General features: G+C 48.4%; 1 protein-coding gene across 5 annotated transcripts in view; it reads left to right on the forward strand.

Annotated features, from left to right (window-relative positions):
* Nucleotides 1-26,427, forward strand: part of Kdm2b (lysine demethylase 2B) — a 128,248-nt gene that overhangs the window by 56,955 nt on the left and 44,866 nt on the right. For all 5 annotated transcript variants that reach the window (XM_005344431.2, XM_013350053.2, XM_005344432.3 and 2 more), the window contains 3 exons: nucleotides 233-359; nucleotides 3,065-3,549; nucleotides 13,753-13,839. In XM_005344431.2, coding sequence (XP_005344488.1) covers nucleotides 233-359; nucleotides 3,065-3,549; nucleotides 13,753-13,839 — 699 coding nt within the window. The remainder of the gene's footprint in view (nucleotides 1-232; nucleotides 360-3,064; nucleotides 3,550-13,752; nucleotides 13,840-26,427) is intronic.

Genomic DNA, 26,427 nt, shown 5'->3' on the forward strand with positions numbered 1-26,427 from the left:
AACTGATGCCTTCCATAGGCCTCTCTCCGCCTCATCCATGCATGCTGCTGGCACCTACCCCTTCCAGGCCTCCCTCTTGCTTTCCCGTCAGTGACACCTCCCATTTTTCCCTTTTGCCGTTTATGCTCCTGCTAAGATGCTAAGCTCTGCTTCAGGGACCCAGCTGCCTGCCATGTGTCTCCACCATTATTCTTAGAAACTGACCTCTTGCCTGCCTGCTCTTTGCTTCCAGGTTCAGCCCAAGTTCCGTTACCCCTTCTACTATGAAATGTGCTGGTATGTCTTGGAGAGATACGTGTACTGTGTGACCCAGCGCTCCTACCTCACTCAGGAATACCAGAGAGAATCAATGCTTATTGGTGAGTAAAGCTGCTTGCAGCCTTCAGAGCTGCCTGTCTGGCCAGTCGTGGAGCCTACAGATTGCCCTGGGTCCCCTGGGATTCTCTGAAGCCAGAATGCTGGACGGGAAGCCTCTTAGGAAATAGCCCTGCTTGTGAGCCTCCAATCTGGAACACGGAAGCCAAGAAAAGGCACTTGCGACCCTCAGAAGAAACACAGTTGTCACGCCCTCCTATGACTGTGCATGCGTGCAGGAGCCAGCGTAGCTAAGATAGGAACATCCAACAGACCACCCAGGCTTTTTTGGTCCCTCTGTAGTTACATGACTTTTCTTACAATACCCTGAGGTGTGGTTTTTGTATCCAGAGGAGCAGACCTGTGTTACACAGCTAGTTTCCATAATCCAGACCAAGTTTACCCAGAAGGGAGGGTAGCCAGGGCTGGCAACACAGGTTTGAGGGTGAAGGGCTGGGGGAGGGAAAGTGCTTAGGCTCTCAGCTTCAGTGTCCTCACCTGCTGCTGGTTCTTAAAGGGACAGCGCCCTCAGCCATCCCTGGATTCAAAGACGCCTACCCATCTGGCTGTTAGAGGGACCCCTACCCCTGGTCAGCTTGTAGGAGCCAGATCTTCTTCCCTGTGTGGGGCAGTTTCTGCGAAGATGAACTGAAGTCCATTCCTATCCCAAGACACAAACCTCACGTTCACAGCGTGTGCAGTTTCTTCTGCAGTGTCTAATTCATGTGTCTTTCCCCCTTCCTTCCCTCGGTCTTGGCTTTTGTGCCTTTTGTGGTATTTGGGGGGTTTGGGCCTGGACAATGGAAGTGTTTTGTTTTGTTTTTGTCTTTGTTTGGATATTGTTGTTTTGAGATAGAGCCTTGCTATGTAGTCCAGGCCGGTCTAGAAATAACTCTCTGTGTAGTCAGGCTAGCTTCAAACTCTTAGTCTTCCTGCCCCACTTCTCCAGTGCAGGAATTTCAGGCATATTGCTGGTTGGTACTGAGCTGGGAACTGAACCCAGGGCTGTACATCCCAGGGCTTCACTTGGGGGCCCTTTGGTCTATTCCAGGTGTGCATAGCCATCAATAGCCATCAGCTCTGACTATACCCGTTTCCAGAAGGAGTATTTCCGTAAGCTCTCACCTTTTTTTTTTTTTTTGATATTTTTATTTTGGTGGTCTTTGAGACACGGTCTTATTATGTAGACCAGGCTGATTAAAGGCACATGCGACCACACCTGGCCACCTCTCATCTCCTTATCTCTGCCCATCCCCAGCTCTCAACTGTCACCAGTCACCAGTCTGCTTTGTCTAGAAATCCCCCCACCTTGCTAATATTTTATACGAATAGAAGCCTATCATGTCTGGTGTTTTGGACTGATCTTTTTCTACTAATTTACTATCAAAGTTTAAAAAATTACATCTGTTGGGACTGGAGAGATGGCTTAACAGATAAGAGCACTGGCTGCTCTTCCAAAGGATACCAGTTCAATTCCCAGCGCCCATATGGCAGTTCAAACCTGCCTATAGCTTCAATTCCAAGGGATCCAATACCTTCACACAGACATATATAGAGGCAAAACCCCCAATGCACATAAAATAAACATTGAAATAAGTTTTTTAAAATTACAAAATTGCCGGGCGGTGGTGGCGCACGCCTTTAATCCCAGCACTCGGGAGGCAGAGGCAGGCGGATCTCTGTGAGTTCGAGACCAGCCTTGTCTACAGAGCTAGTTCCAGGACAGGCTCCAAAGCCACAGAGAAACCCTGTTTCGAAAAACCAAAAAAAATAAATAAATAAAATAAAATTACAAAATTACATTTATTTAGTCTGCCTTTCTCCCTCTCTCCTCCCCCCCTTTCTGTGTAGGTGAGATCGATCTCTCTCTCTCTCTCTCTCGCTCTCTCTCTCTCTCTCTCTCTCTCTCTCTCTCTCTCTGTGTGTGTGTGTGTTTTCAGGTGAAAGGTCAACTTTCAGGAGTCTGTTTTCTCTACTGCTATGTAGGTGCCAGGGATTGAACTCAGGTTGTCGGGCTTGGCAGCAAGTGCCTTTTACCCACTAAACCTTCTTGCCAGCACTTGACTAATTTTTTTAAGCGTTTATTTATTTTAAGAGTATGTGTATGTGCTTGTATGGATACTGTGTGAAGTCCAGAAGAGGGCATCAGATCCTCTGGAACTGGAGTGACAGGTGTCTATGTGTTGCCATGTGGGTGATGGGAACCACAGGTCCCCTGCAAGAGCAGTGATTGTAGCCGGGCGGTGGTGGCGCACGCCTTTAATCCCAGCACTCAGGAGGCAAAGGCAGGCGGATCTCTGGGAGTTCGAGTCCAGCCTGGTCTACAAGAGCTAGTTCCAGGACAGGCACCAAAGCTACAAAGAAACCCTGTCTCGAAAAACCAAAAAAAAAAAAAACCAACAACAACAAAAAAAGAGCAGTGATTGTATTTAACCACTGGTCTGTCTTTTTATATCTGCCATTGAGTGACCTGTATGTATATGATGATAATGTGCCAGGCATATTATCTGTGGTAAAGCACCCCATGTGGGTGCAGCGAACTGGAAAAAGCAGAGCTGGGATTTGAACCTGTGTATGACTGACTACTGCCCTGCTATAGGCCAGGAGACCTGGACTAGACCCTTGTTCTCTACAGTAAGGTGAGCGGAATCCACAGAGCTTCCAGCAGGGGTTAAGTGATCATCATTGTATCTCACCATCTTCCCCACAGATGCCCCAAGGAAAGGCAGTGTAGACGACTTCTCATCTGATTCCTGGTTGGACATGGAGGAGGAGTCCTGTGAGCAGCAGCCCCAGGAGGAAGAGGAAAAGGAGGAGGAGGAAGAGGAGGAAAGGGACGGTGCAGATAAAACACCCAAGCCACCCTCCGATGGCCCCACCTCACCCACCAGCACCCCCTCAGAGGAACAGGAGCACACAGGGAAGAAGCCCAAAGCCCCTGCCATGAGATTCCTCAAGAGGACTTTTTCCAATGAGTCCGAGGAAAGTGTCAAGTCCACAACAATGCCCATAGACTACCCCAAGACTCCCACAGGCTCCCCTTCCACTGAGCTCTCTACCAAGTGGACCCACCTTACCGAATTTGAACTGAAGGGCCTAAAAGCCTTGGTCGAAAAACTAGAGTCGCTTCCGGAGAATAAGAAGTGTGTCCCTGAGGGCATCGAGGACCCCCAGGCCCTCCTGGAAGGTGTAAAGGTGGGCAGGGACCAAGGCTGGGTCGGGTAGGGGTCGCTAGCTCTTCTGGGGTTGGTCCAGGTGCTGGGATGGTACTCGGGCTAGGCAAACCTATCTGGGTTATGGAATCTGGAACCACTGTTAGCAGCTGGGTGGAAGCTTGCTCTGTGAGTGATAGCAGCTTCTTCGATACTCTTTGGAATATCGAGGCTCTCCCGAAGAAGATTTTGTGTGTGTTGCAACAGCATTCTATTGGATTTGGGAGACAGACTTCTATCTCTTGGTGATAGAGCTTGCCATTCTGGGTTGATTCCTTAGAGTGTGAGCTGGTGACTGTCCTCTTAGCTAGCCATTGGCTATATAGTCACCACGCAGCAGCCTAAGGTTGAGAGAATGCCATGATCTCAGCTGCATCTGCTTAGGAAGTAGGCCCAGAGGGTCAGGTAGAGCTGGGATAGGAGGATCCAGGAGAGATGCCAGAGTGCCTGCTGGGCATCCCACTGTGTAGGCGCTTCTGGTAGTGCGGACTCCAAGCGCAGAATTGCTTCTGTAGCATCGCTAAGACTGCAGTTATGAAGCTATAAGACTTCTCCCCTTGCTGCTCCAGCATCTGATGAGGGCAGTGGAACTTGCTGTCTGCTAGTGTTAGAAACCAAACTTATGTTTCTTCCTTGGGAATTGGTGGTTTATCTAGGCAGCATTGTGTGGCCTTGCAGGGGTTCAGACAGTCAGGGAAAAAGCTGGGGGTTGAGAGTGTGTGAAACACTGGGGCTCAGTTCAGATAGCCTGTTATCATATACTGTTATCACAGGTATATGGAACCATTGAATGACAATCGCTAATCCAGGTGCTCCTCACTTACTAATTTGATTTTGTTGTCTATGGTACCAGATGGATGCAGAGCATCACACATCCTGGGCAGGTTCTTTTTGGTTCTTCAAGGCAGAGTTTCTCTGTGTAACAGTCCTGGCTGTCCTGGAACTCACTCTGTAGAACAGGCTGGCCTCGAACTCCCAGAGAGCTGCCTGCCTCTGCCTCCTGGGTCCTGGGATTAAAGGCATGCGCCACTATTGCCAGGCTGGTTTTTAAATTTTTTATCCATCACAAAACAATAGTATTGAGTTCCCAAAATATTTAAGCGGATTAAACTCTCCGTGATGCCTTTTACTTCGCTAGAATCCATGTGTAGTGTGTTGACAGGGAGTGCTCCGGCTCCTGGCCAGATTTTTCTCTTCTTGTATCTCTGCATTGACCTCCGAGGCTGCATTTGATTGCTGGTGATCAGGCCTGTCAAGGTGAGGGCGCAGAGTCCAGCACCAGTGCTGTGAGACAAGGTGCAGGTGCTGAGGAACAGGACCGCTGTGGCTTGCCTGGCTGGGCTTTTATTTAGCTTTCTAGCTGAACGATGGTCTTATTCATTAGGTCTTATTCGTTACTCAATAAGAGAAGGTTGCAGAACACTAAGAAAGTCATCCTCCTCACCGCCTTGTGGAGCTCTCCAGAAAGCTGATGCTGGTGGTCTTCAGAGATGTCTCTCGTTTTACTTTCATCTTTGAGACAGACCCTCCTATATCCCAGGCTAGGATAGCCTCAGAATTGTTATATCGTCCAGGAGGACCTTGAACTTCTAGCCCTCCTGCTTCTACCTCCCAAGTGTGGGAATTCAGGCTCGTGCCACTGTGCTCAGTTTATGTGGTGGCAGGGAACTGAAGCCAGGGCTGCCTGCGTGTTCCAACTGCCTGGAAATACTTCTCTTTAAATACACTGATTCTGGATAGCAGTACCAGGAAATCAGAATACAGGAGATCCTTGAGTTCAGATTTGTTCTCCACCCCTTGCCATGTGGTGCTGGGCACATCATCCTGCTTCCTATTTTGTAAAACGAAGATACTTCCTGGCACTCAGGAAGCAGAGGCAGGGGGATCTCTTGAATTCAAGGCTAGCCTGGTCTATGTGATGAGTTCTAGGCCAGCCAAAGCTACATAGTGAGATGCTATCTCAAAAAGTCAAAAACAAAACAAAGATATCAGACATGATGTGCTTGAACTGTCTTGGGACCAGATTCTGATGTCTCTTGGTCACTCTAAAGAACTTAGGTACTTGAGTAAAAACTGATGTGGGCAGGGCTGGAGCAATGACTCCATAGTTTGGAGTTCTCCCTGCTTTCTCAAAGGACCAGAGTTGAGTTCCAGGAACCAACCACCTGTAAGTGCGGCTCCAGAGGAACCAGCACCCTCTCCTGGCCTCATACACCCATACCACACACAGACAGGATGCACAGGTAACTGAAAAATAAAACCTGGGCCAGCTAGAGTGCTCAGCTAAGTCTGATGACCTGAATATTCAATCCCTGGAACAGACATGGTAGAGAGAGAAAGAGAGAGAGAGAGAATTGACTTGACTGATTGACCTAGCATCTGACCTCTACAGGTATACAATGGGATGCCTCCCCACCAGTAAATATAATAAAAAAATTTTAAACAATTTTTTTAAAGACTAAAAAGGGGTGCTAGATAGATCAGTGGTTGGGTGGTTAGGAGTACTTAACTGCTCTTGTAGAGGATCCAGATTTGGTTCCCAGCACCCACATGGTAGCTCACAGTCTCCTGTACCTCCAGTTCCAGGGCATGGAACTCTCCCTTCTTTCCCTTTTGGGCCCCTGCATGTACATGGTACATATAAACTTACGGACACAGAGAGAAATACATAAAATTAATAAATATGTAAATCTAAAATAACGAACTGAAACGGGATCTGGAAAGATGGCTCAATGGGCCGGGCGGTGATGGCGCACACCTTTAATCCCAGCACTCAGGAGGCAGAGGCAGGCAGATCTCTGGGAGTTCGAGGCCAGCCTGGTCTACAAGAGGTAGTTCCAGGACAGGCTCCAAAGCTACAGAGAAACCCTGTCTCGAAAAACAAAAAAAACAAAACAAAACAAAACAAAAAAGATGGCTCAATGGGTAAAGGCACTTGCTGCTAAGCCTCACAATGGGAGTTAAGTCCCTGGAAGCCACTTAGTGGAGGGAGAGGACTAATTGCCTCCAAAGGTATCCTCTGATCTCTGTCCTTGCACGGTGACCGTGCATGCCCCCTACAAGGTAAATAAATGTAATAAAAGCTGAAATTTTTGAAAGAGTTCAAATAGCACAATGGCAGGGGACCGGGGCATGGACTGACTTTGAGGAACAGCGAGCTCCAGCTTTGCCAGCCTCTGTTGACCCATGATCCTTTCCTTCTCTTTTCCCATCTGTTCTTTAGGGAACACTTACCTCTGGCCTTTGTTTCCCAGGACTGATGTCACAGAGCACCACCTTAAGCTCAGTTGTTTAGGAGCCCCAGCAGCCTCCTTCAGGGCCTGGGGCTCACAAGCCTGGCAGCAAGGTATTTGCAGAGCCACACCCAGGCCTCAGGCCCTGGGACAGTGGTCGCCCTTGGCTCCTCCTCTCCTCGGGCAGCTGCTAGCAAGCGTGACTGCAGCTTGAGTTAGTGTCACTCCCGACTCAGCACGTGGTTAAGATTGATTGCCAATGGCTTTCCCCCTCTCTGTTGTCACCGAGTGATACCAGCCATTGGATTCAGGCCAGATGAATCCAGCAGCAGCGCACATCAACGTAATTAAGTGTGTAGAAGCCATCCCCAGAGTCTCATTCTGGAGCTCTAAGTGCACATGAATTTTGGGGACACACTGATTAGCAGCAATTGTGGGGTGAAGTAATTCACCGATTGCCCAGCAAGCTGTCTCTCCTGGAAATGTCTCTATTTTAGCTAGAACTCAGGAAGAGGGCTGTGTCTCCCGGTGGAGGGGAAGAGGGATGCATTGCTGTCATCCTCAATTTGGTTCTGAATGACCAGGATACAGCCCAGCTTGTGGCGGGGCTGTGAAGGGCTTGGCCTAAGTAGGCAGAGAGCACCAAGGGTGTAGATGGGATGACTTTCTCAGAGTGAGCGCAGAGCATCCTAACCACTAACCATGTGCTGCCATGCCCCCTTGCCGGGATCTCACGTTCTTCTGGCTGTCTTCAAGTTATCATGGCATAGAAAATCACCTATCTAATCGCGTGGAATCATGGAATACAGTAGAGTCATGGGACCACTGGGGATTATGTGGCTACCCAGGGCTGTGGGAGTGAAAGACCAAAGTGAGGTTTTCCTGGTTTTTTTTTTTTTTTAATATTATTTATTATGTATACAATTTTCTGCCTGTGTGTGTGCGCCTGAAGGCCAGAAGAGGGCGCCAGACCTCTTTACAGATGGTTGTGAGCCACCATGTGGTTGCTGGGAGTCGAACTCCGGTCCTTTGAGCGGGCAATGCTCTTAACCACTGAGCCATCTCTCCAGCCCCGAGGTTTTCCTGTTTTGAAGTCTCTTTTTGTCTCTCTTCCTTCCCTTCCCCCCTTCTCCCTTCCCGCTCTTCCTTTTCTACATCTTTTTCTTTTCTCCTTTTCTTTTTTTTTTGTTGGGGGGGCACAGTCTTACCCTATAGCTATATGTCTATATGTAGCTTGATCTTGTCCTAATCTTGTAGCAATATTGCCTCACCCTCTCAAGTATCAGGATTATGGGTATGAAGTAATGTACTGGCCAAGGTTTTCTGTTTGTTTGTTATTTTTGTTTTGTTTTTATTAACAGCCAAATAGAGATCAGCTGTATTGTTCTAACATCAAACTCCAAACTTAACGGAGAAGAAAGTCCTAAATTAAGAGTGCACTGCCCAAATGAATGTCAATTCTAAATTAAGAGTGCCTTGTCAGTCAGCGCTTGGACAGTTAACCCCAGCACTTGGGAGGCAGAGATAGGTGGATCTCTGTTAGGTTGAGGTCAGCCTGGTCTACAGAGCGAGTTCCAGGACAGATATCAAAGCTTCAGAAAAACCCTGTCTTAGGAAAAACAAACAAACAAACAAAACAACAACAAAAAAATGAATTTTCCTGGGCTAGAGAGATGGCTCAGAGGTTAAGAGCACTGGATGCTGGCTGTTCTTCCAGAGGTCCTGAGTTCAATTCCCAGAAACCACATGGTGGCTCACAACCATCTATAAGGAGATCTGGTGCCCTCTTCTGGCATGCAGACAGAACACTGTATACATAATAAATATATCTAAAAGGAAAAGCATATTGTCCAAATGGGTGTTACTTGTCTTGTTTTGTTTTGTTTTTTAAGACAGGGTTTGTCTGTAGTTTTGGAGCCTGTCCTGGAACTAGCTCTTTGAACTCACAGAGATCCACTTGCCTCTGCCTCCCGAGTGCTGGGATTAAAGGCGTGCGCCACCACTGCCTGGCTTGTTGCTTGTCTTTGAGGATAGTTGTGGAGTCAGGTTGCAGTCACTGCGCAGTCTGTTATGCTGGGAGGAGGTTTGAACCATGTCATGACTGACACATGTAAGACCCTAGCAAGGCCTTGAAGTGCATAGTAAACTTGAAGCGAGTTGGTGTCATTATTATTTCAGATACCTTAGAATAAAAACAGTTTTGTTTCTAGTCAGGTCTGAGCTCACGAATCCTTGATGTGGGGAGGGGGACAGAGCCATTTTCTCTGTAGGGGTCTTGCAGTTCTCAACTCTGGAACCTACTGTCTATCCTATCTGTCTATCTCATGTGTGCGCGCGCATGTGTGCGTGCGCATGTGTGCGTGTGCACGTGTGTATGTGTGCGTGTGTGTATTGCACGAAGCTGGGTCAGGACCTTTTGCATCTTAAGCCTGTGCTCAATCAGTCCTCCACCTCCAACCCTGATGACTTTGTAAAATCACCTCTTGCTGACTTCAAAGGAACCTTTTCAGAGGAGCCAAAAGGCAGGAAGTGAGCAGCCAGGGGCTGGCTTCCAGGGCGACCACAGAATGAACTCTGTGTGCTGTGTCCCCTTGGCTGTACAGCCTTGGGAGAAAGAAGAGAGAGCAGGACCTGGGTGAAGAAGTCAGATACGCAGGCAAACCCATACCTGGTAAACGGAGGTAGCCCCAGCATTCAGGGCACTTTGTTGAGACCTCTTTTCCACATAAGATTGGAAATTTCCATTTGCATGGGTTGGAGTTTAGAGTTAAAGGCTCACAGTGGAATCTACAGCGAGATTTTTTCAGGTACAGATGGAATGGAGGGAGGTCAGCGATGACCCAGATAGACGGGTACCTGGGATTCCCTAGAGCAAGCAACTCTGACCTTGTAGACCCTCCCTTAACCCCTCGGTAGGTGCTCTTTGCTAGTGTCAGTCCTGGCCTTGTTAGTGGCGGTTTAGTCACTGCATAGAGGGGACTTCGGTGATTAGCACCCTGCCCTGGGGAGCAATGGAGCCCAAATCTCCTGGGTTAAATTCTTTGAGGGAAGCTGGCATGGAGGGAAGAAGGGCAAGGCCTAGCCAGCCTGTGGTTCCTTATGTGGGGCAGTTTCCAGGAGCATGAGCCTCGTGGTAGCTCCATTCTTTTGCAGGAAGCCTGCCCTGGGTTTGCCAGAGCCACAGGCTTATATGGTATAACTCCTAGGCGCTGGGGCAGTGTGGGCGCACTGTCTTGATTCTGTGTGCTTAACAGTCCCTGGGAATGTATGAATTCAGGCAGAGCCTAAGGAATCCTGTGACATCATCCTCTCCACACAACTTTTTTCTTTCTTTTTTTAATGAGACAGAAAACTCCCATTAGGTTATGCCTCCCCTGACTTTCTTGCCTTTACAAAAGAAAATATTTCTCAACAAGACAAGGCCCATTGTGCCCCCTGGTGGCCAATCAAGTGCCAAACAGATTGGAACTTGGCTTTCTTTGGTATGTGAGTGAGGTCTAGGATACAAGAGCACCTAGGAAAACTTTAAAATTATATTCAATTAAAAAATAAAAAACCAGGCAGTGTTGGTGCACGCCTTCAATTCCAGCACTTGGGAGGCAGAGGCAGGCGGATCTCTGAGTTTGAGTCCAGCCTGCTCTACAGATTGAATTCCAGGATAGTCAAGGCTATGCTGAGAAACCCTGTCTCAAACAAACAACCAAATGAAAAGAATACAAAAGCAGGCAGATCTGAGAGTTCAAGGCCAGACAGAATTACAGTCATGTCTTTAAAAAACAAAACATTTTTAATTAATATACTTAACTTTTAGACAAATAGAACCTCTCAAGCCCTGTTCCCATCTCACTATAGTACATTCGACACAATCTTAAAGCGAAGGTTTTGTTATTCCCTACTATCCCAGAATCTTGTCCCTGATACCCCAACACATTTAATCTCCTCAGTTCTCTTGGCTGGACAGTTTCTCAGACTAACCTGTTTTTTATGATGTTGGCAGTTTGGGAAGAGGCTTTGGTCTGGTGTCTGGTAGCATGCCCTTCTTTGGAGGCTCCAAGCTTTCTGTCTTGAGTTCTATCTTCTGGAAGGTTTCTATAGTTAGTCATTATGTGGAGCTTTGGCCATGCAACAGTGTGTTCATTGCTCTTCTTACTGCTTCCATGGAATACCTGGCAGGAGCAGCTCAAAGGAGAACTGTTGTCCTTTATAGTTTCTTTTTTGTTTGTTTGGTTTTTGATTTTTTTCCAAGACAGGGTTTCTCTAGCCTCTATGCCTGTCTTGAAACTCACTTTGTAGACCAGGCTGGCCCTGAACTTACAGAGATCCTCCTGCCTCTGCCTCCTGAGTGCTAGGATTAAAGTTGTGGCTTATACTTTGAGAAGCAGTCAGTCCTCGGTGGCAGGAGACCATGATGGAAGCCGTTGGCATAGCTTATTGTGGCTGGACAGCAGTCAGGACTCGGCGAGAGCACAAGCAGGACATTGTGCTCGCTGTAACCCTCCACCCCCACCCTATCGGCCTATCTTTGCCATGTAGGCTCTCTGTCTAAAAGGTTTTGTAATCTCAAATTGTCAGTAGCTGGGGATAAAGTGTTGACATGCAGGAGCTTGTAGGAGACGTTGCTCTTTTAAACCATAACATAGTCAAGATGTTTTTTGTTGTTGTTGTTGTTGGTTTGTTTTGTTTTTTGAGACAGCTTTTCTATGTAGCTTTGGCTGTCCTAGAACTAACTCTGTAGCCCAGGCTAGCCTCAAACTCACAGAGATCTGTCTGGCTCTGCCTCCCAAATGCTGGAACTCAAGGCGTGAACCACTGCTACCCAGCTCAATCAAGGTATCTTATAAATAGCAAGCACCGCTGAATCGGATGTCCCTGGGCAGAGAATGAAAGGCAGGCAGGCAGCCCGCTTGAGCTGCTGTTTGCTGCCTCCCACGGGGAGTGGAGAAACCGTCGTGCCATCTCTGAGAACCAGTCAGCCAACTGATGACCACGAAAGTAGGGCAATAATTAGAGTCAGAAGTGGCTTAGATTCCTGTCTGGTCATATAGATCAGAGAAAATGCCTTAAAATCATCTTCAGGGCCATCAGGATGGTTCATTGGATACAGGCTTTGCCGTCCTGACAGTGTGAGCTGGATCCTTGGGACACGTGGAAGGTGGAAGGAGAGAACTGACTATAAAATTATTCTCTGAATTCCACATGCACACTGTGGCTTCCGCATGTATGAGCATGTGTGCCCCTGTTCCAGCATGCATGTGCATGCACACATACACATGAATTTTTTTAAAGTAAAATAATCTTCACCTACATTTATGTTTTGAGCTCTTCTGCTCTTCCTAGTAAATCTTCCTCTGTGAATGGCCATGTCCTTAAATGTCACTGGATGAGTGCTTTTAGCTGGCATCTGGCTAAATGTCGGCAGGAAAATCAGTTGTATCGGATGTATTAGGCTGGGATGCTGACCTATCACACTGTGTTCATTGCCTTGTGTGCAATTTGCAGGTTCTTATAGGGTGATATGGACTCTTAGCATATTCTGGTGTTTTACATGGCACCTTTAGAACCTCATTCTGAGCCCGGCGGTGGTGGCGCACACCTTTAATCCCAGAACTCGGGAGGCAGAGACAGGCGGATCTCTGTAAGTTCGAGGCCAGCCTGGTCTACATCTTCAAGAGCTAGTTCCAGGATAGGAACCAAAAGCTACGGAGAAACCCTGTCTTGAAAAACCAAAAAAAAAAAAAAAACCAAAAAACAAAAAAACCTCATTCTGTGTAAGAAGCCACATCATTGAGTTGCCTAGCTCATTTACAGTAGGAGGGAGCAAGGCCTAGGAAGGGGTAAAGGCTGGGCTCAGCCCCGTCACCTAGGCCCTTGTCACTCACCTCTGTGAAACCTTGGCCATGAATTTTTCTTCTTTTTTTTTGATTTTTGAGATAGAGTTTCTCTCTGTGGGCCTGGCTGTCCTGGAACTCACTTTCTAGACCAGGCTGGCCTCGAACTCACAGAGATCTGCCGCCCTCTTAAGTGCTGGGATTAAAGGTGTGCGCCACCACCACCTGGTGACCATGAATTTTTCAATGTATAAAAGCCCTCTTCCTCCTCATTCTTGTTCTTTTCTTGATTTTTCCCCCCACGGTAGGATCTCCTATAGCCCAGGGTGGTCTCAAAGTCACAGCGTGCAGAGAATGACCTTGAACTCCTGAATCCCAGCAAGTGCTGGGATTGCGGGCACAGACCCCCTTGCCTGGCTGACTTTTATTTCTGTCTTTGAGAACATAGTTGATTTCCTTGGTAGCAGGGGTCTAAACTGCTCAGACCCCTGCTTCTCTGGCTAAGAAGTGGGACTGTGATGGAGAGAGGCTGAGCAGTTAGGAATGTCTGCTGCCGGAGTTTGCTGCAGAAGCACAAGGAACAGAACTGGGAGCCCAGCATAGCTGGGCATGGTCCTACACAAGCCTGGAATCCCAGGGTTGAGGTGGGCAGTGCCCTGCCTAGCCCCCAAGCGGTTCTGGCCTCAAAGGACTGAGGAGGAGAGAGACAGTGGACGGCCCTTCTCTGGCTTCTGAGTTCTCTGTGGAGAACACACACATGTGAGCGTACAGTACAGACACGAAGTAACTATGTGTGTCTGTGATGCTGTGGACAGTGTGGTGCATGCCTGTAACCCCAGCACTCTGGAGGCGGAGGCAGGAGGATCTCTGTAGGTTTCAGGCCAGCTGGAGCTACAAAGTGAAATCCTGTCTCAGAGATTTGGGAAGAGGAGTGTTGTATGTTCTGAGTCAATAAGAAATCTGGTAACTTGGTTTCTAGAGAGTGGAGATGGTGACAGGCAGCAATTTCATTATTCATTTTTCTTTTTTTCTGAGAAAGCTTGCAAGCCTTCGAGGGGTTAGTTTTACCTCCTTAGAGATTTCCCCTTCACCCCCAGTTAATATGGATCCTTTGTTTGGCCACAGAACGTACTGAAGGAACATGTGGATGATGACCCCAGCCTGGCCATCACTGGGGTCCCCGTGGTCAGCTGGCCAAAGAAGACTCCAAAGGTAAGAGGCAGATTGCGCATAGATAGGAGACCACTTCTCATCGCTCTCCCCATAGTCTACGTGTTGGGAGTCTGGAGCTGTTTTTTACTGGCTCCTGGGAGATCTATCCCCCAGGTTCCCTGCAAATGCTTTCCTTTGTAAAGGGTTCCCTGACCTAGCTATGGAAACTGCAAGCAGCGGCCCCTGGTGGCCACCTGTAAAACTGCGGAAGGGAGCCTTGTTCTGCTGTCAGGTGGTTTGTCTCAAATGTCCCTGTCTTTCGCTTTGCTCTCTCCCTGACCCTCCACAGACTGATTCCCTCCCTTTTAGCGTGACTTCTCTGGTTTCATAAAACGAATCAGCATTTAACGTGAAAATGTCTGAGGCTCTGGAGATGAGTTAGTAGACAAAGGGCTTGTGGTGGGTGGGACAGGCAGGAAGGTTTCTGGAGACCATGCACGGCTTCACTCCGTCCCCCCCTCCACCTACATTCAGCTTCACAGTCGAGATGCAGGAGCTGTGTATATTTCCTCATTATTAGGCCAGCCCTGGGATGGTTCCGAGGACTCAGTGTCATTATGCACCTAAATCTCCCAGAACAAGAACTGGCCCACAATCAGCAACCTCTAAATCAGCGTTTTCAACATTCCTAATACTATGACCCTTGAATATAAGACTCATGTCTTAGTGACCGCCTCCCATAAAATTATTTTTGTTGCTACTTCACTATTGTAATTTTGCTACTCTTTGAGTCGTAATGTAAATATCTTGTGTGTAAGGTGGTCTTAGGTGTTATGGTTTAAGTAAAATCCTGCAGGTCCACAAGCAGCAGCGGGCGGGCAGCAAGTCTGAGACCACGGCGGGCCATGGAGGTAACCTGGGTCCCAGGCAGGGAGCCAGTGCTGTTTCCTGAGTGGCCTGAAGGCCACGAGGGGCAGAGGAGCCCAGGTAGGGAGCTGAATAGCGGGTGAGAGACCAAGAGCAGCAAGTCCCAGGAGGAGCCCCAGCCCCAGTGGGTAAGAGACAGACAGATAGGCACGCCATGCAGAGTAAGGTTGGATATTTATTTAGTGGGTTATGGAAGGGAAGGGAAAAAGAGAAAGGGAGAAGAAGAGCAAAGAGAGGGGGAGAGAGAGAGCACCAGAGAAGGGTGGAGGAGAGGAGCTATGCTATGGCGCAGCTACCTCCTTAGAGAGAGACTCGGGAAAGTAGATCTTCCTACCTCAGTGGGGTGTGGGTGGGCGGGGCTTGTCTCTTAAAGGGACAGAACAGACCTTTACATTAGGTACCACATCATTCAACCACTGCTCTAAATGATACCTACTGTTGCTCCTGGTGACACACTCCATGAGTTAAGGCAGAAGGAAGCAGACCTGGACTACATGGCTAGTTCAAGGCCAGCTAGAGCAATACAGCGACCCTATTTCAATAAATTAAGCACTGGAGATTTGGCTCGGTGTCAGAACATTTGGTGTCAGAAGAAAGACTCTGTGTTAGGGTTGGCTCCCCAGCTGCAAGCCAAAAGCAGAGGTTACCTGAGCTCTGGATGTAGCTTGGTGGTAGAGTGCCTGCTTACGCCTGCTTAGCACGCATGAGGCCTTAGCTTTCCTCCCCAATGAAGCGTTGCTATCAGGTAATTCCAAAGGGTGCTCTGCTCATTTCTGACTTTGTTTTCCATTATCAATGACCCTGAGAAGAACTTTCTAGACCTCTAGGCATTGTCACCAGCCACATAGTACCGGCATTTGAAACATGGCTTGCCCACATGGAAAGGTGCTGTATGTGTAGCTATGCAGCAGATTACAAAGGCAGTCCAAGAAAAATGTTATTAATTTCCATACTGTTGAAATTAATGTTGCTTCATTGTATAAAGAAATGCCCAGTAAAATCTGAACGTCAGATGAACAACAAATTCTTCATCTAGGTGTGATCCCCCAGTGTTATATGAAATATATTTATGTCCAAAAGATCATGCTCATCTGAAGTTTAGTCTAGGCAAAATGTATTTTTAGTTGATAGATCTGGCAAAACTAGTTAAAATGACAATTTTTTTTTCTGAGATGGCAGTTTAACTGGATGGATTATTAAGGTTTATTAAGGGTAATTTATTAAGGGTTTGTGTGTTTGTAACAGGGGCTTATTCTGTACGCCAGGCTACCCTAGAGTTTACTTCTCCATGCTAGCCTCAAACTCACAGTGATCCTCCTGCCTCAGTCTCCCCAGTATTAGGGCTGCAGGCACGTGCCACCATGTATGGCTCACTTTATTTATTTTTTACACTTTATTTTTTTATTTTTTTTTTAATATTTATTTATTTATTATGTATACAATATTCTATCTGTGTGTATGTCTGCAGGCCAGAAGAGGGCACCAGACCTCATTACAGATGGTTGTAAGCCACCATGTGGTTGCTGGGAATTGAACTCAGGACCTTTGGAAGAGCAAGCAATGCTCTTAACCATTGAGCCATCTCTCCAGCCCTATTTTTTACACTTTAAATTGTAGCTACAAAACAATAGCTCCACAGTTGTCACCTCAGCGCCTGGGCGATAGAGGCAGAAGCATCGGGAATGTGAAGCCAGCTGCTGTCACCTAGCAGTTTGAGGTCAGCCTGGGCTGCGAAAGATCCTGACTCAGCTGAGGATACTGTTAAGTGGAAGTAAATTTGAGGCTTGAACTCCAGTACAGAGAAAAAAAAACTCAGAAGTACATCTGCGGCTCATTTCTTCTTCCTGTTGAAGGGTGCTATTACTGACAATTCTTTTCACATTGTCTGATTATTGCCCAAGAGTCCTTTTCCAAATGTAAGATTGTTTGAGCTATCCATTACTTATTTGAAACTCAAAGGTTATTGAATTTCTTAAAACTCCTACTTGGTAGGAAATGCGTAGGGGTATAGGCCATCCTCCGTATCAGCCCACAAGCTCTTGTAGACAGGGTCCTGGAGCTGCTCGCCGGGCCTGGGCTTGTGTGGCTCCAAACAGCAAAGCAAGGCTCTGCCGTAGCCCTTGTCCCCGGCTAGCTGACCACACAGCTTGTGAGCCTGCTTCTATCATGCGTTTCTGTGAGAACTCAGTTAAAGGCGGCAGAGGGAAGGGGGGGAGGGAAGCGCCACACTTAAGCATTTCCTGGCTAGTAGGGTTAAAAAGTTAACAGGAAAGGAAGGAATGGCTGAACGACTGGCTGCCTGGGCCACACCGGGTCCCTGGGTTCCCAGGTTTGCCCCCAGCTTCCTTCCAATTTGATGCGCGTGGGGTCGAAAGATCAAGGGTGCTCACTGAGGCCACCAGGATGCAAGGCGGGGTCTGCTCTGGGTCCAGTTACCCTACAAGTAATTAATGCTCAGGAGTGATTAGCTAGAAATGCTTTGCTCTCCACCTCCCTTCAGGAGAACAAAGCCCCTTTCTGGAACTAATTAGGTACTGTGAGGTCCTTTTTGGTGGGGGTGCCCTTCAACGCCAGGATCCCACTTATCACCATCCATCTCTGCTCCCCCAATTGGCTGTTTCCATGAGTGACATTGAACTTGTTTTGATCTGTCTACACCTTGGCTGCTTCCTTTTATAGCCAGATGGTGGGATTTTGGGGTCCTGTCTGTGACCCTGGAGGCAAGGCGGTAGGGTGGGGGTGCTATATTTCTTTGAAGCCCAGCCTCTGACCTTGGCCTTATTACTCACCAAGCAGACACTTAAAGCCACTGGCTTGCCTGATACATTCTCAAAGGAAACAACCCCAAGAGGAGACTGAGGCACAGCTGAATTCCACCCCTTTATGGGGGGTGGGTTTTTCTGTGTAGCCCTGACTGTTCTGACACTTGCTCTGTAGTAGATTGACTGGTCTGGCCTAGAACTCAGAGATCTGCCTACCTCTGCCTAAAGGTGTGAGCCACCACTGCCCTGCAGCTTCTTATTCTTTTATCTAGTGGCCAAACCAGACACCCTTTGAGTTTTTTTTCCCCAGGCGAGTTTCTCTGTGGCTTTCGAGCCTGCCCTGAACTCACTCTGTAGACCAGGCTGGCCTTGAACTCAGAGAAACACCAGGAACTACCTGCCTTTGCCTCCCAAGTGCAGGTATTAAAGTCATGAGGCACCATGTTCTCCGGGGACCTTACAGGATTGTTGCAGAATGTGAGAGGAAGTGACACAGGTTCCATGTCACCTGTGGTTTTACTTTCTCTTCCCCTTCCTCTGCATTTGAGCGGTTAGGTTAGATGCTAGAGGCCTGATCTGGGTCCTTCAGGTGTGACGTGCAGTCTGTCCCTGAAAGGCCAGATCATTCGGTCAAAGGGCCGAGGGCTTCCTGTGTTGTACTAGAGTTACAGAGTAATTAAATGAATGGAATATGGTTGATGGGGGTGAGGTGAAGCTGCTGGGAGCAGTGGTTGTTCATTATTGGCTTCTGGTCAGAGCTCTGGACTTCCTGGAGAGGCAGTGTGGTCAAATGAGGGCCAGTCCTTAGGCTGGGAACATCAGCTTCGTCTGGGAATCTTGTTAGAAGGTAGCAGGACTAGCCTGGGCTCCATAGCAAGTTCACAGTGACCTACCCTGAGGTACAGAGCCAAACCTCATCTCAAAAGAAGAAGTGATAATCCCAGCACTCTGGAGGCAGAGGCAGGCGGATCTCTGTGAGTTCAAGACCAGCCTGGTCTACAGCGCTAGTTCCAGGACAGGCTCCAAAGCCACAGAGAAACCCTGTCTCGAAAAACAACAACAAAAAAAAAGAAGTGAGATTGCTGGGGTGAAGGAGTTTCCTGCGGTATCCGGCAACCCGAGTTTGGTGCTCAGAACCCACATGGTGGAAGGGAGAACTCCTGCGAGCTGTCTTCTGACACAAACACTCTCTGTCTCTTTCTCTCCCTGTGTCTGTCTGTCTGTCTGTCTGTCTGTCTCTCTCTCTCTCTTTCACCCCCCTTCTCTTCTCATACACACACACAAATGAGACAATTTATTTTTCTTGGTTTTTTTTTTTTTTTTTTTTTTTCCTTCCCCAAGACAGGGTTTTTCTGTGTAACAGTCTTACCTGTCCTGGAACTAGCTCTGTAGATTAGGCTGGTCTCAAACTCACAGAGATATGCCTGTCTCTGCCTCCCAAGTGCTGGGATTAAAGGCATGCGCCACCACCCACCACCCATGGCACAAACAACTATTTTTAAGGACTATCTTGGGTCCTGCCCTTGACGTTGAGTGCTCAGTGGGCTCCTGATGAGCCCCAGGAATTCCTGCTTCTGAAAACTTCCAAGTGCACAAGCACGTGCTTTAAGGCCAAAGTCATTGACACCACCTGGCTCTGCCACTGACTAGCTGTGCACTCCTGGTTAAGCCTAAACCTCAGTTTATCCATCTGTAAAAGGGGCTAGCAGGTTGCTTCTGCTAGCAAGGTCTCTATGACCTGTAAAATACCTTTATTACTAGTAAAACCATTTGTGGCCGTGCACACAGGTGGTATGTGATGTCCTTGGGAGGTGGAGGAGGGAACCATTGGGAGTTTAGAATCATACTAAGCTATATAGTAAGTTTAAGGCCAGCCACAAACAAATAAAACAACAGGGACAGAAAACCCTCTGTATTAGGCCATTGGTCAAGGGTAGCAATTCTACAGAGTTGTGGTGTGTAATACTTGACACCCTGAACCAGTCCACCCACAGGCTGATGATTCTCTCATAGCAGACAGCTGCACACACCCGCAGTGCTAGCATTCCTGGGCTCATTCAGAAGGATGAGTTTAAAGGCAGTCTAGGCTACCGAGTAAGAGAGTCTCCCAAGAAGCCAGGAAAGAAAAAACAGAGGACCCAGAGGAGGCGTGGCAAGATTACCCGTCGGCTGTACTTGTTTACTTAACAGACGCAAGGGCTGAGCAAAGCTTTTTCTTCTTGCCCTTGGTCTTCCCTTTTTAGTTTTTTGAGATTCGATCTCAGGTTGCCTGGGCTGCCCTCAAATTTGAATTCCTGATCCACCCCAGCCTCCACGGAGGTCAGAATTGTAAGCATGCCTCGCCATAACTGGCCTGTGCAGCTTAACTTTGGGGAAGTCCTTGTGGCTTTTCTGAAGTGTGTGTGTGTGTGTGTGTGTGTGTGTGTGTGTGTGTGCGCGCGCGCGCGCGCGCACTTATCTGTCCCGTAAGCATGGACAGGAGAAACAGGCTGGTTTAAGAAACTGTCCTCTTTTATCCCTCCCTTCTACCCTATCAGGAACAGCTCCGGGCTCTTTAGCATAGTGTTGCTATTTCTTTAGAATGTGCCCCTGGGGCCTGCAGGCAGCCAGGACTCCCTTGCCACTAGGTCAAGGACTGAGGAGAGGGTGTCAAAGGCTAAGCCCCTTGCGGTCTTCTAGGAGTAAGAAGGACCTTGTGAAAGCCCCAGGAAGCAGCCACCCTCTGGCAGGCACTGGGCTGCTCCCACTCAGCCCAGGAGCGGCAAACAGAAGTCGTTGGATGAGGATCCCAGACAGGCAGACAGAGCAAGGTGCTTAGCTGGTTGAGTCCTTGCTGAGCAAGCGTGGGGACCAAGCTTATTCTCTAGAAGCCATAAAGAAGGCTGTGCACGGTATATGCATGGGATTCCAGCACTGGTCTGCTTCCCAAGGCCAAGACACATGAAAGCCGGCGGGGGTGAGGGGGGTGGGGGGAGGGGGGGCTCCAGGTGGGAGAGACCTTGCCTCCGTAAAGTAGTGTAAAATGAAGCGGGGAGCAGTGGATGGTTGAGCCCTGGCTCCCACACCGTGACAAAACTTTACCTGAGGAGACACAACAGACATGTCTACTCATCCCAGATGGGGAGCCCACAGCAGACCAAAATCTGTCCTTTCCAGGGGCCTCAGTTGGTCTAAGCCTCTTCCAGGCAGCTAGTTTGTTCTGGTCTGAGATTCTTCCTTGCAGCTTGACTTGTCTGTGAGCCTTTCTTCTGAGGGGACTCTCAGCTTTTATTGCTGACTCTGACAGGGAGGGGCCTACTGAACCTGGTTAGTTTCAGGGACTTCCTGAAGCTTTTTTTGAGTCATTTACTGCTGGGGAACCTCTGTCAGCCAATGACCTTTAAGAGGTTGGACTTTTCTTTCCTGTTCTGTGAGTTTGCCCAGTATAATGACGAAAATATGAACGGATCTTTGGTGTTATCTTGGGGTTCTCTAACCCACGCCCTCACCCCAACAGTTTACCTTCCTGTTTAAGGAGTTTCCTGCACAATGGGGTGGGTTCTTTTGTGTGTGTTTATTTTTTTCATTATACGTACATGCAGTGCCCTTGGAGGCCAGAAGAGGGCATTACATCCCCAGGATTGAAATTACAGCCAATTGTGAGCCACCTCTGTGTGGGTGCTGGCAGTTGAATCCAGGTCCCCTGGAAGAGCAACCAGTGCTCTAAACTCACTGAGCCATCTCTTTAGTCCCTGGGATGGGGTGTTTTAATCTCTGGGAAGCCAGCCTCTATTCAGAAAACCTGCCAAGCAACACTCCATCTCTTCCCTCCCTCCTTCCCTCCTTCCCTCCCTCCCTCCCCCTCCTCCACAATGGTCCCTGAGCCTTGGCATGGTTGACTATAGACCTATGGCTAATAAACAGGCCACCAGGTCACAGTAATAGTCACCTGTTCTCAGGCGCTTCCCATTGGCCGTGAGTTGATGCTGATAACACGTGAAGGTGACCTGTAGCTACACACCCTTTCAGAAGGCAGTTTGATAGGTGCCTCACACCCAAATCACTTCAGGAAGAGTCTTTCTCCTGGCTTATACAGGCTTAAACGCCCCCCTGTGGAGCGGGTCTTAAATCCATGGTCGCCCATGATAGCTCTGCCACTATTGCACAAGCAGACACATCCTGCCTGGCGTGTTGGTGTTTTAGCACACAGGATCCATAGCCAAGCAGAAATAGCGGCAGTTTTTCCACCAGCTGCCAGCCTGGCCCCTCCTGGCACTGTGAAAGCCAGCCATCAGGGTGGGAGTTTCCAGTTCGGGCCCAGGTTATTTTCTTCTTGTCCCACAGTGAGAGCCCGCACACGCAGTAACGTTAGCCATAAGGTTGCATCATCTGGTTCTGGCATACAGCCAGCAGCAGTAGCAGTAGCTTTTATGGTTTGTGGGGCTTGTGGGGGGGGGGCTTCTCTGGCTGACAACACAGTGGAAAACAGCTCAGCCCTGGCACTGGTGTTTTTATCCAATAACCTTATAGCCTCTGAGAGTGTCTTGTCCTACCACTGTAGGGTACCATTTAGATTTAAACTGGTGAGCTGTTGTTTAATAACCCATTTTTTTTTCTTTCAATTAACCCATCCTCAGCTGGGTTGTAAGGTTGTAAGGTGAAAGTACCTGGTTGTCTTCAGCCCCGTTCTGTACATTAATGTCCGTGTCACCCATACCTAACACTGGGTAGGGTGAGACCCTTCAAAGTGCCTTCCCCTGCTGCTCTCTGTGTGGAAATGCTTGTGAGAGGCCTGTGGTTATGTCCACATGGGTAAGGGTGTATTTGCACCCCTCACTCATTGGTGCAGGTCCTATAAAGTCTGTCTGTCTCTCGTGGGACATGTCTGTGTCCCTTCAGAGCGTCCGTTTGTCGAGGCTGTAACCATAAACAGGCCTCAGATGTTTAATGTTTCTGTTTATGATTTTATTGGTGTTTTGCCATGGACTTCAGGTCCCCTGGAACTGGAGTTACAGTTGTGAGCTGCCATGCCGGTTCTGGAAAGTGAACCCAGATCCTCTGGAAGAGCAGTCAGTGCTTTAACCTCTGAGCCATCTCTCCAGCCCCAGGCATCAGATGTTTTGACAGCATAGAAAATATGAGAACATTTCACAGAATGCCAGGCCTCAGCTACTTTCCGACCCGTGTTGGGTCCCCTATTATGGATCTTTATGTGGGCCCAGTGGGTAGCGTCCCAAGGGTACCTGAGGTGAAATGACCCACACCTCGGTGAGGGCATCTGCTTTCTGATTTCCTTGTACTTGATGAGCTGTGGGCTGCCACAAGGAAAGCTACCACGAGTTCCCACTGAACTCTGCTATGTTATTGTCCACATCTGCTGTCCCCATAGTGTCCAATTCAGCATCTGCTAGTTCTCCTTTCCCAGTGGGGCCATCCATAAAGCGAGGCCTCTGTATACAACCCGCATGTTGGTGCAGACTGTCCCAGGCCACATCTCGTGAGTTTCTGCTGTCCACACTGCTCTTCTCTCAGGTCCACATGGTATCTGTGTTCATGTGTACTGTATAGCTACCTATTCTTGTTTGGTGTGTCTGCAGCACCATCTGTGTTGTGGGCATCGCCATGGATGGCTGGCATCCCTGCCAGTACGTTAACCGGCTTAGCTGTTGGTTCCATTACGGGGGGATTCTGGGTGGCTTTAAAGGGCATTGGTCCTAGGAGAGCCCTCATGGCGTTAGTGATGAGGCTGGGAGACACCTTTGCAGAATGTGATTCCATGCCACACCAGGAAGGAGATCGGCTGGGAGGCCTTCAGTCCAGCCCTTTATTATGAAGATGTTTTCACAGTCACTGGGGTGGTAATAGATCGCACCTGTTGCAACGCTTTATCTACTGCTAGCAGTTGCTGTTCTGGTGCTGTGCACCCAGCTTCTGTTCCTTTCTGTGTTGAGACCAAACCTCTTCTGGAACCGTTTGCTCTGCTTGGTGATATCTAATAGGAAGGGATGCTGGGGTAGTACACAGCTGTTGAGCCTGTCCCAAAGCCTCTCGAGCCTTTCTGTCCCAATCCCAAGTAATACCTTTCTTTATCAAGTTATGCAGAGGGTGAGCTGCTTGGGCAAGATGGGATATGAAAATCTGCTGATATCCCAAGACCCCTGCCCCCGCCATGCCTGTAGCGTCTTTTCATTGACAGGCATAGGCTGTTGGGATTCTGCCAATAACACTTCTAGGTATCATATGCGTTTTCCAGACCATAATACCCCTCCTTCCTTCCATCTTTTGGTGTGGGAGAGGGCTTTCCAAGACAAGGTTTCTCTCTGTGTAGCCCTAATTGTCCTGGAACTTACGCTGTAGACCAGGCTGGTCTCAAATTCACAGAGATTCGCCTGCCTCTCGAGTGCTGGGGTTAAAGTTGTGCCTCCACTACACCTGATCACAGGTCTGTTTTCAAGGTCAAAGCCCCCTGGATGATGAGGAGCTGGTGTTGTTGGGGCAGAGCAGTGTCAGAGGCGACTGTCAGGAATTCTATTCACCAAGGCAGGAGGACTTAGGGTCCATGCCTTGCTTCTCCCTGGAAGCTGGACCACAGTGGTTTCCAGCATCCTGAACTTGACTTGGCCCTTTGCATCCATCCAGTCACAGTTCCTCTGCACTCCAGTCTGTCTCACTCAACTTTCTCCATTCCACCTCTCTTGTTAGTTCACCAGGGCCACAGTAACAGACTACCATGGGCTCTGGCTTAAATAACAGCAATTCAGTATCATTCTGGGGGCCTGGGGCACCGCCAGTAGCTCGCTGGTCTGGGAAGCTCTCATTGGTTTCATCTTCATCCCATTTCAGTGGAACCATGTCCCTCCATGCTTTCCACATTCTTGCCTACCTCCATCTTTGGCGCTTTCCCATATACAAATCTCTGCAGTTCACCCCGCCTAACTCCCCGCTTCAGCAGAGGGCTTGCTGAGCTGAATGTCCCCTGGTTATACTCCCAGCCTTTCTAGATCACTGGAGGGCTCCCCTGTCCTCAGGTTTGTTACTAGGCTCAGTGAGTTGAAAGCATCCATAGGAAAAGGGAAGGTTTTGGAACACCAAGCTAGGGATATTCATTTTCCCAACTTTCTCCTTGTGGGATCATGGTTGTTGACTGACTGTAGCCCATGAAGGCTACACTGTCTACTACAGTCCTTTCGAACTCCTGTCTGGTAACCGTTCCATTCATGTTTATCCTACCAAGGTCATGACGGACAGTCTACTTTTTTGTATGACTAGCTGGTTTGTGTTGAGACAGCATCTCACTCGGTAGTGTAGGATGAACTTGCTATGTGGCCGGGCTAGCCTCAGACTTACAGCAGGCCTCTGCCTCCATTAGCCTTTCAACACAGGGATTATTTTATTAGTTTTCTCTTCGTCTATTATTTGATTTTTTTTTTTTTTTGAGATTGGGTCTTTCTACATAACCCTAGTTGCCCTAGAACACACTGTGTAGACCAGGCTAGCCAGAAACTCACAAGGACCTGCCTACCTCTGCCTCCCAAGTGCTGACATTAGCGGAATTCATCACTGTGTCTGATTCATCCTTTTTGTATCTGATGAATCCATGTTTTTCCCCAGGTATCAAAAGCCTGGGAAACAATTGTTGAATGAACGAATTCAATAGCGAAAGTTTCCAGAAATGTCTAAAGATACAGTTTTAGCCATGTATTTTCATCTCTTTGCTCTCTTTGCCCTGCTCCCAGATGCTTGAGGGTTTTTTTTTGTTTTTTTGTTTTTTCGAGACAGGGTTTCTCTGTAGCTTTGGTGCCTGTCCTGGAACTAGCTCTTGTAGATCAGGCTGGCCTCGAACTCCCAGAGATCCGCCTGCCTCTGCCTTCCGAGTGCTGGGATTAAAGACGTGTGCTACCACTGCCGGCTCAGATGCTTGAGTTTTATGGTGACCTAAGGGACTTCTGTCTCGTGCTTTCGTGTCTCAGTCCTGGTGCGTTGCTAAAAGAACACTAATTGAGGGGAAGGAAGAGGGCTCCAAGGCTCTCTTGTCTCCTTTGTCCCTCAGATTGAGCAACCCTTCATCATCCTCAGCCTGGGGAGATCTTGCCGTGCTGGCATTTGTCAGCATTTATTTGTGTCCTTTAGAAACGCGTTATTGGTGTTATGGTAAAAATAAAACACAGCAGTTCCCCGAGTGGCCCATGGGTCCCAGGCAAGGAGCCACGTGGCGGGTAAGAGATAGAGATAGATAGGCACACAATGCAGACTGAGGTTGGGTATTTATTTAGTGAGTTATCGAAGAGAAGGGGAAGGGGAGATGAAGGGAGAGGGGAGAGAGGAGCCATGGCGGCAGCTACCTCTTCAGGAAAGAGACAGAAAGGAAGGACTCAGGCTGGAAGCAGAAGGAAGATCTGCTTGCCTCAGCAGACAGGGGAGGGGACGGAGAGGGAACAGGCAGGGCTTGTCTCTTAAAGGGACAGGACAGACCATTACAGTTAGGACCATAAGACAGCACTAAGCTGAAATAACCTGCGATTAAAGTTTGTAGCCAAGGTTTTCCCTCTGAGCCAGGCTGTGTTAATAGCGCTGAACACGTTCTTAGAAAGCAGTTGATATTAAGGGCTGGTGCCTTTGGTGAAGCCATTAGGAAATCTGGCAGGCACTAAGTGATCTTTTGTCCATTGCTGCTATTCTATTTCTAGAACAATGACCAATCTTTGACACTTCTGTCATCAGATGCCATCATATATTGCCAGTGAGTTTTCCTTCCCGCTTCCCCTCCCTCCTCCTCTGCCCTCCTCCTTCTCTTCTTTTTCTTCTGCCTTTCTAATTTGTCATTGTTAGGAATGTTTAGCTACACAACGCCTTCGCCTTTAGATAACTCATCCTGCTGGGCAATGGTGGCGCATGCCTTTAATCCCAGCACTCGGGAGGCAGAGGCAGGTGGATCTCTGTGAGTTCGAGACCAGCCTGGTCTACAGAGCTAGTTCCAGGA

This window comes from Microtus ochrogaster, chromosome 2 (assembly GCF_000317375.1).
Source record: "Microtus ochrogaster isolate Prairie Vole_2 chromosome 2, MicOch1.0, whole genome shotgun sequence".
Taxonomy (NCBI): Eukaryota; Metazoa; Chordata; class Mammalia; order Rodentia; family Cricetidae; genus Microtus; species Microtus ochrogaster.